Below are 10,448 nucleotides of genomic sequence, written 5' to 3'. Positions count from 1 at the left end.
AGAACATAGAAGTGAGGTAAAAAAAAAAAAAAAAAAAGACAGTAAAGGAAAAAAAATGCAGATGAGGAAAAGAAAAAAAAAAAAGAAAGACTCCATGAAATCTGACACAAGTAGGCCGGTTCTTGGGTGAAGCTCTAACACTGCCAGGGTTAGGGGTTCAATTCCCTGTGTAGTTCAGTGGCTTGGGCATGGCACTGACACTATCAGGATTAAAGGATAAGGCTGGTGTTTTTTAATGCATTTCTTACCGTCAACAAATCCTATAAAAATAGCAAAATCAACAATGCGTTTGCTCTACTCCCGTTACTTTCTGACTTCCCACGTACCGTTTTTAGCCGTCAACCCGGAAGTCATTGGCTCCAATTGTAAGCTAAAAACCTTTAAATACAGCTCACAAAGACATAGTTTACATTTTAAAAATCGTTAACTGTTACCATGAAAAGTCAGGCTGTTGTAGTTATTACCAAATCAAATTCAAATGGGAACAAATTCTTCATTACCCCGGGGACTGTTTTCAGTGCTACGGAACTACTTTCCTGAGATCGCAAACGTGTTTACAGCCGGCTTATTAAATTGTTTGAGGAAAAAGTCGGCCGGCCCGGTGCATCGTGATGATGAAATATGCTGCAGAGCAGCAGCATGACTCTGTGACGTGTTTTCAATCGTTTTTTTAATACAGTGGAGTTCTATGGCTGCTGGGACATGGCTGCATTGGGCACCGGCTACATGGACGAGATTTGTTGGCAAAACAAAATCATTGCTGATTTTGTTATTTTCATAGGATTTGTTGACCGTAAGCAATGCATTAAAAAACACCAGCCTTATCCTTTGAGGGGCAGATTGGAGTTTTAGTTCTACAAACATGGCAGAGCTGACCTGAAAACAGAAATGACCTCATTGGTTGAGTTAAACTTCAATGGGCGGAGCCAAAGAACGACCGAAGCCCAGTGACAAAGACAAGAGGTAAGAGAGGAGGAAGCTAATATTATGAAGCCTGGCACTCTGCTACTAACTGGAAAAAAAAAGCAATTTAGTCACACTAAGTTATCTAGGTTAGCTAGTTAGCTAGCTGACCTTCCAAGTTCAAACTAGCCATACTAGCCTATAGCTAGCTAGGTAAGCTAGTTAGCTAGCTGCTGACCTTCAACATCATGAATGCCATGGTCATGAATGACAAAAACAAAACAAAAAATACAAAAAACAGTCATCGCTACGAACCAGTAATTCCTTAAAATAACCTTACATTTTCATTAATTTACATGAATTCACTGCTTAATTCATGCAAAATCCCCTTAAAATTAATTAAGGGAGTTATTAATGGAGGACATCCCATGAAACCTCCTTAAACACCCCTTAATCCTTACTTTAAGTATCCTTACTCTAAGCTATGTTATGTTTAATGGATAATTAATGTTTGTGTAATGGAGAAATTAAGGACATTTTGGGGGTAAAAATAAAGGGGTTTGGTTTCATAGTGCATTGCCATTTATGTATTTTTTTAATTTATATTTTGACCCTTCCTTCTTCCCGCCATTCAAGTTTGCCTGTTAGCTAACTTGTGGCTAACCTGTGGCTCCACCCATTCAGGTTTAACTCAACCAACAGGACTATTTCTGAAATGTTTGTATAACTCCATCCATGCTGAAAATGTCTGCACTAACTGATACTGTAAGGCATTTTGGCTAAAAAAACATCCGCCAATATGTGACACCAGTGTTGACTTTCATCCCAGACATGCTAACAGTATTGTTAGCATGGTCACACAGACAGGAACTCCAGGTGTGTTGTTCCCTAGTTGCACTGGCAGGTATCATAATCCCAGTGTTGTAATTGGATGCAGTCTTAAATCCACACATGACCATTTAAAACCGTCCCAGTAATCCCTATTCTCTTCTCAGCCTCCTGCAGTTGGCTAGCAGCACAGAGGGATTACACACTTTGCTGGAGACAATACACGCACTTTAGCAGGTAGGTCTGCTCCATGTATTATGCAAATATAAGAGGTTTGTTAAAAAATGAGATATCCTCCACTTAAAAAAGAGTGATACTCTTACAAAATAATTAACAGTACAAAATTACCTCAGATTGTAGTAGCTTTTAAAAGGAGGTTATGTAACAGATTCTTTGATTCTTCAAAAATAAGAACGCAACTTTTACAGTCTGGTTTTCTATATTTTAGAGATACTGAATGATGAACTTAAGATATTAAAATTTTCAAAAATGCTGTGTATTAGGTCAGCAGGACTTATGTCTGGGTCAGGTAGCATTCGACAATACTTTTATGGATTATTTTCACCTACTTATGTACCATATGGGTGGGGTTTGCCTCATAGGACAATAGGAAAGTATTTAAAAGTGAATTTACCATGCTTATTTGCATTTGACTGATTTGGAAGCAGGTTTTTGAGCCAGGTGGCGTACGGTAAGGCCTAAACATCGATAAGGTAAAGGCTTTATATCGACAAAAGGGGGAGACAAAGGGGATGACATCCACTCTCCTCTTTCTTCACATTTTATATTTTAGGCTTATTTTACCTGACACTTTTATCCAAAGTGACTTGCAGTGAGTACAGTAGTAGAATAAGTTTCATTCTTAGATAACCAACACTACAATCAGCCACTAGTAATGAGGTCAAGGGTCAAAGCCATAGCACCCTGACAATAGACAAAACAAAATAATCCTGACCCTAGAATGACCATGTATGATGGAGAAATGCTAGGAAAGATATATGAGAGATAAGAGCTAAGGAGAAAGAGAGGGAGAAGGGATTTCTTAAAGTTCTCTTTTCATTTATTTAGTTAGTTTTTCATGTCAGAGTGACTAGAGTGACTAGAGACAGATAGTAGATGATAGATCCCATAGCATCGTGTTTTGTCCCAGTGGCTCTGCTACATCCTTCTTTTACACTCTTTGTTGTTTACCTACTAGATGACAAGAATCCACAGACATAATTTTTCATCAAGAGGGAGTGGCGCCTGGTTTGTTCTGTTCTCAGTCTTTTGATGTTCAGCTTGTTTTCCCACTTCCACTCCACGTTACTAAATTTACACCATCAGTCCTCAGTGCTAAAATCTGCTAAGACTTGGCTGCTTTCCTCTCATCTGATTACTTCTTACTTCTTAAAAAACCTTGTATCTCCCAAAGTGTCAGGTTGTCAGGAGCTAAGAAAAGCAGGCTTGTTTTCAGCTTGACTGCCATGCGTTTCTGAGTTTATCCACTGGGTTTTGAAAGTGGAATTTTCTCAACCCATAGAGAAGCAGTCCTTCAACTAAAGTTAAATCATGAAACTAGTAGTAGTAGTTGGAGTGATATGCAGGCATACAAACTATACCCATTTCTTTGTCTGAGTATTTACAGTACCTGCCTAGCCATACTGGTGAAATTTATGCAGCAGCCTGGTGGGAATAGAGCAGTGGTTTTCAATTCTGACCCAGAGTACTGCTGGTTTTCTATTCTACCATGCCGTTAATTGCATTCACCTGGTGTCCCAGGTGTAAAGTAGCTCCTGATTAGATGGCAAGAACCAGCATTGAAGATCACTGGATTAGAGGATATTATATTACCATCGCTCAATAATATATAGACTTACTTACCTAGTTCATTATCACTAAACCACTGCTTCTAAAGGCAAAAATGAGATACACCGGCAACTATTGTAGAAGGCCCACTTACGCACTGCAGTCAATTCTTTGTTGCATGTACAGTATGTGTATATGCAGTAGGTGAGTATATTGTAACACAAAACGCCAAGGGTGCAGCAGTAGTTCAGCAAGCATGCAGTTAAAAGTGGAGTACATGTGGAGCAACCACCCACCTGTTGTTGGTCATCTAATCTCCAGGTAATCTAAAACAGAATTCCCTTCCCAGGGATCAATAAAGTATCACATTGTCATTGTTATTCCCTTTTCCAGTCCCGCCCGGATACGTTTACATGCACAGAGAATTTCCTTCTTAACCCGGTTACACAAGTAGCCTGGTTTTGGTTTGCCTCATGTAAACATCATAACTGGGTAAGAGTAACATGGGTAAGCTCTTACTCTGATTATGAGAAACCTGGTTGAGATTCCTGGCTCACTCCCATATTAAACAGGTTACTGTGACATGGAAACATCGTACAGCTTTTACTTTGGGTTTTGTGCCGTCAGCGTTAAGTCAGACTTTTTCTTGATGTCAACAAAAACATTGCACAGATTGCTAATAGGACTATCATTTCTTTTGCATGTATTACTGTTGCTCAGTTAAAGAGGGAGGGGGAGTTGGTGACCAAACTTGTGATAGTTTGTAGCAGGTAGACTGTTCAATCTGTGGACAGGAATATTTTGTCAACTGGTTTATTCATGGCAACAGAGAAACTCAATCACATGGTATCAAAGGTTCATGTAGCACGTACTGCAACGGCTTAACCAGAATAAGACCTTACCCAGAATATGGCCAATACCTGGGTTACTCCTGGGTCTTCCACTGGAGCAGTTAGGGGTTAATGCCTTGCTCGAAGGCAGGTCGTTTTTGAGGGAGATAAGACATTTCTCGTGAGCCAAAACATTTGTGCTGTTTTCTCCTCTGTGCTGTTTATTGTTTGTTAAAAGAAGCTGGATTAAAAAATGTTTTGACAGATTTGGGTGCGCGAACTACTCTGTATCTACTGGACTTCTGTGATTGTTGAACGCACCCCGTTTCTTTGTATCTTGGTTGAGCGTGATGATTTTCCAGTGCCAAGCATTTTAAATATCTGTTCCCTGTCAGCAGCAGCCATGGTGGACGCAGCGGCAGCGGAGCAGTTCCTGGACGCCAACCCGGACTTCGCCAAGAAGTACTACGACGTCAACTTCCGGCCCAAGGTCGTCTCAGACCTGCTGGACGGAAACCGCAAGGCGGCGGTGGACATCAGCAAGTTCCACGACCTGACGGCGGTGGAGGAGAGCGAGATCATGTTCGACCTGATGCGGGACATCCAGGACAACCTGCAGATGGAAAAGTCGGTCTTCAACCTGATGAAACACCTCGGCTTCATGATGAGGGCCGACCGCATGAGCCTGTTCATGTACCGGCAGAGGAACGGCACGGCCGAGCTGGCCACCAGGTCAGCGGGCTTTCTTTTATCTGGTTTAGTTTAGAAAGTTACTGCCTCTTTAATTTCATGAAATGAGTGCAAACTCTTAAACACAGAATGTGAAGATTGTGGATCTCCACCATGAAAGCATTATGTGATAGTAGGACAAATTGGACACAACATTTTCACGTGTTCGTCACATCAAAAGCAAGCTAGCAGTTCAGTTTAGGCAACTAAAACAACTTGGTTAAGGTCAGGTAAAGGGTTTGGTTATGGTTCAATAGGAAAAACCTTTGCTGAAAATGAAAACTTCCCTTGGGAATTGAACTCGGGTCATTGGAGTTGAAGGTAAATGTCTCCGCTCATCCCCCCATTTGTACTCATTTCACAAAATTTCATGAGACCAGGCTGTTTTTAATACTTTATATCTTCAGCTTCTACCATCCAGGGAAGGTCAAAGGACTATTTACACTCTTTTTCAGCAACGCTCTGCTTCATATTCATACAGTTGCACACTTTCATACCTGCTGCCAAACACAAGCACAGTGAGTCTCCTGCTGTTGGCAGCTCCACTGTGGTGGTTTGGGGTTCAGTGCTTTGCTCAAGGGCTCCTCAGTGGAAGATGTTGAGGGAGAGGAGAACTTTTTTCACTCACTTTTTCCACCTAGATTTTCAAACTGGTGAGCTTTCAGTCACAAGCCGTCTTTAGCCACTGTCCTCCCGTTATACTTTAATATTACTTATATATTATATATAGGGCTGAACAATTAATCAAAATTTTATTGAAATCGCAATATGGCCTACTGCAATTTTCAAATCGCAGGAGGCGCAATATTTGTTAAAAATGTGTGTCAAAATACCATTTTAAATTAAATATTGTCGTGCTGCGGAGATGTCCTGGCCTACACATCATATTCTACAGACTTAAGAAAACATCTTTGTTTGGTACAGATCCCCGCAAAAATCACACCATAATCATTTTAATACGTTTTTCAATGAAAATGAGAATGATGATGTAAAAATCGTCATTCCCTCTAATATCGCAAATCATATCGCAATTGCAATATCAGTCAAAATAATCGCAATTAGATGTTTTTTTCAAAATCGTTCAGCCCTAATTATATATATTATATATTATGTATACTACTATTACTTCCCAATCCTGGTCTAGGCTAAACACCAAAGTTGGTATAGGTTTTGCTCTCCAACAGATTTGCGCACATATAGGATCACTTCTTCGTCGGTTTATTTTTCAATGTTTCGGTCACCCAATCTTTCTCAAGACAACTACAACCAAAAGTGCCATAGTGCTGATATACAATCATCCATATAAGTGCCAGATCAGTCACAGGTGTGGAGAGGGGTGTGACCCACAGGATCAACACACCTGGGGTTACATATTACATATTACAGTCTTTCAAATTTACATTGAATCATGATCCAGTGTTCACAGATACATTTCAAATATATACCCTGTCATCTTTTAAATCACTACTTAAAAACCTGGTTTTATTTGCTGTTTACCTTAGTAGCATATTACAAATGCAAATAAATGTGTTTATTATGTTAATGTCATGAAGGAAGTCAAAGGGAGTCCAAAACGTTTAAAACATGTTCTCGATTAGTCAAAAGTCAAAGCTGGGTTTGAGTGCCAAATTATGGCCACAAAAAATATTTTACTAGCCCTCAAAAGGTTTCTGTGGAAGGATAAAATATTCTGTCCGCTTTATTTTGATGTTATTTTATTATATCTAAGCTTTTATGTTGAGATGACTATCATGCTGTAAAGATATTAACAAACCTGTCGATGCTGTAAGACATGAAAAGCTATAATCTATTATGTAGCATGAAGCCACTGATACTGAAAAAAGTTTGTGCCTCTCTGGTTTATAATAAAACCAGCATGTTTTATCCAGCCTATAACCTGGAAACCTTCCTGTTTTTTTTTTGTGTTTTTTTTCATCATTCTCATCAAAGGAGCTGAACTGTTTGTTGAAATCTCCTCTCTGCAGGTTGTTTAACGTCCATAAAGACGCCGCGCTGGACGACTGCCTGGTGCAACCTGACAGTGAGATCGTTTACCCGCTGGACATGGGCATCGTGGGCCATGTGGCCACCACCAAGAAGATGATCAATGTTCCTGATGTGTCAGAGGTGTGTGTGTGTGTGTGTGTGTGTGCTAGTAGTAGATAAAAGACTCATCTGGTACTGATATGGGACCCACAGCAGGGTCACTTTCACTGTAGTTTATCCATTTTTATCCATCTGATACTCTTCGACTGTTAGATCTCATCAATCTGTGATGTTCAATACATTCCAGTTATTACACTTTCCCTCAACCTGCCTCAACTTCAGTCAGTGATTTCCTACATTTCCCAGAATGACCCACACCCCTTACTCATAACTTGGTCTCTCTCCTCTTCTACGATGGATTTCTCCCTGTATGATTGTTGAACGTCTCTTGGTGCAAAATGGCGGCTCTAGAAAGAAGCGCTCGCTCTTTGATTCTGAGGGACTGACACCAAAACCTGACGTTTACCGCTGATTTTTTTAGATCGCTGAAACATTTTCTGATATCAAAGCTGCTGGAAATATCTGGACGTGACGTTGTGTTGTACTCATTTGGCCAGTTATCCACGGGAAGAAGAGAAATACACCAAACAACTAAATGGACCATCAGCTGTTTGTTTTTTCGGGTGTAGTTTTCCTTTAAAAAACATGGATGCCTTTTGATAGTTTTATCCAATACATCTTATATAAGTGTGTACATTTTTGGGTGGGACCCAGCAGGAATCAAACCCCTGATCCTGGCAATGTTATTGCTATGCTTTACCTATTGAGCTACACAGCAGCATACTATATGTCTTAAATAGGTGGCACTAAAATGCTAAACCTGTTGAGTCATTTCACTGAGCCAAAACAGCGCCTTCCAGGGCCAAGGATTACTCAAAGTTTTTATAAAATGGAATCAAAAGCCCAGTTTGTTGATTTGAGCTTACAAATCACCTCTAAATGTTATTCACACGTTAATATTACTCACCGATAAGTAAATAATGAAAAAACCTGCTAGAGTAGTGCGTGGAAAGCAGTCTACTGTTGCTGTGTGTCTGTCTGACCACCAGAGGGCGACGCTACACCACATTGTCTCTGCCTCTAATCCCCCCCCCCGCCTACCAAAGCCAGCTCAATCTCATTACAGCCAATACCTTTGACATTTGAAAATGATTGGCAAGCTTATTCCCATGCACACTGCAAGTTTGTCATGCTGCTGCTGGGCCGGCGGCCTCCCGGCCCACACCTGCACGACAGGTTATTGTGGCATTTACAGTTAATAAGACAGTATCCCGCTCCAAAATAACTGATGGATGACAAGCCGTCCTCCGTATCACTTCACTCACTTCCTTTCATGGGAGATGAGAAAGCTCCGCCGCTGATGAACGAACCAGAACGGGCCCGAGCTGATTGTTTCTGTTTGGTTTTTATCTGCCGGCGGCCTGTTTTTGCCGCCGCAGAACAAACATCATCATGCTTTACAAACCCTCCGTCACGCCGCAGCCTCCTGCAAACACACACGACGGCGAAATGGGAAAATGTGGCAACCGGGCTGATATCAAAGCCTTCAGCCGCCGCAGCGAGGGAACAGCTAATATTCCCGTATAATTGGTTGGCTTTATGATGCTAATGCGCTGAGGACGGTGATGCAGAGTAATGCAGAGAGAATCAGGGTCTTGCAGCGCTGTCTTTCCCTCCGTCCCAGTCCAAACCAGTACAGGCCGGTCGACCAGTCAGACAGCCGGGCGGTCTTCCTGTATGAGAGCTGAATTTGGGAATTATGTTTTGCTGGGATTACGTCGTTCCTAGTGAACACCCCCCTCCCTCCCTCCCTCCCTCCCTTCTTCCCTTGGTCCATCTTTTCATCCTCCGTCCATCCTTCCCTCCACTACTCAGCCTTTTCATCTACCTCTCTCTCTCTCTCTCTCTCTCTCTCTCTCTCTCTCTCTCTCTCTCTCAAATCATCACATTGTATGCAGTTGATAGAGAGGATTGACCAAGCAACCTGAATCTATAATAATCACATTATTTCTAACAAAATAAATCTGGTTGTTATTAAAATTGAGGTATGGTTAGGAGGCAGGCCGACAGAGGGAGTGTGTGTGTGTGTGTGTGTGTGTGTGTGCGTGCAGTGTGTGGGTGCAGATGAAGCCGGTTAATCTGTCCTGAATTAGAGCGATCCTGGATTACTCCCAGAGGTCACGCAGGCCCTGAGCCGTTTTCACAGACTCAGCGGAACAGCGCACCTTTAATCTATTCTGTTGCACTCTATTGTTTTTCTACAGTGGAATAGATACGCCCACTCATCGTTATCATATCCCGGCGGGCCGATTCCGTCGGGGGTGAAGTTCATATCTGTTTTGATTATAGTTTAATTGCACAGTGATGAAACACAGTGATGAAATACTGTGTGATGAGAAACACATGAAGCATAGAAGCTAGATAGAAGAATAGAACTGATAATTTGTGGAGGTGAGATTTAAAAAAAAAAAAAGAAATATCTCACCTCAATTTTCATATATATAATATTGAATTTATACCTTAATATTTAGTTATATAGTAAGTATGTAATGTTGATTGCTATCTCTAAACCTCATTCAGATTCTGGCTTGTGAGGACGCTTTGACACTGTGCGCACAATGAAAAATACTACAGTACTACAAATACTACAGTATTATAGGGAGTACAGTTTCCATTTGTGAATCTGTGAATTTGTGAGTATGTAAGTGTCGTTCCTACATGGTTACCTGGCTATTTCTCTCCATAATGTTAGCAAAACCCAGCTGGAAGTGTGAGGGATCCTTTTTTTTTTTTTTAGTACCAAATAACTAAATAAATAAGTGTATCAATTGAAGTTGTGTTTCCATATCAAAACACAACTTCCACTCAGGTCCTTTCAAAGTGCAGAGCTCTGGGCCGAAGGTGAAGGCAGTGCTGCGGCTGAGGATAACCAGCAGGATCAGGACCTCTGTGGGCTTTAGGGGGTCAAAGGTCACCCAGTAACAAGCTGTCAGCCTGTCCAGACCGTTGGCACAGCTTTGTGTATTAGATTTTCCGGTCTGTAGTTAAGCCAGCTACCGGTGCTGATCCAGGATCAGCTTGGACTCCGTCAGCCTGATTTTGCCCACTGCTGCAGAAAACTTTAAAACTGACCTCAGACAAGATGCTTGCTGCACTATTGCTGCACTTCAGCTCCATCCCCCTGTATGGGAAAATCCAGTTTTCCTTTTGAGGAATTATGTGGTACCTAACTGGTGAGATGTCAGAGTTTTGTATTATGATACACTAATTAAATAGTAATTTAGTCTGGGATGCAAACGGAGGAATTCCAGTCACAAGCCCACC

General features: G+C 41.3%; 1 protein-coding gene across 1 annotated transcript in view; it reads left to right on the top strand.

Annotated features, from left to right (window-relative positions):
* Positions 1 to 1,930: 1,930 nt before the first annotated feature.
* pde6a (phosphodiesterase 6A, cGMP-specific, rod, alpha) overlaps positions 1,931 to 10,448 on the top strand; it is a 41,126-nt gene continuing 32,608 nt past the window's right edge. Inside the window, exons 1-3 of the mRNA XM_071899956.2 lie at positions 1,931 to 1,968; positions 4,745 to 5,081; positions 7,064 to 7,205. Coding sequence (XP_071756057.1) covers positions 4,753 to 5,081; positions 7,064 to 7,205 — 471 coding nt within the window. The 5' untranslated portion in view covers positions 1,931 to 1,968; positions 4,745 to 4,752. The remainder of the gene's footprint in view (positions 1,969 to 4,744; positions 5,082 to 7,063; positions 7,206 to 10,448) is intronic.

Source organism: Centroberyx gerrardi, chromosome 16 (genome assembly GCF_048128805.1).
Source record: "Centroberyx gerrardi isolate f3 chromosome 16, fCenGer3.hap1.cur.20231027, whole genome shotgun sequence".
NCBI classification, from domain to species: domain Eukaryota; kingdom Metazoa; phylum Chordata; class Actinopteri; order Beryciformes; family Berycidae; genus Centroberyx; species Centroberyx gerrardi.
The sequence above is the reverse complement of the archived record's forward strand: the minus strand, read 5'-3'. Positions and strand labels throughout refer to the sequence as shown.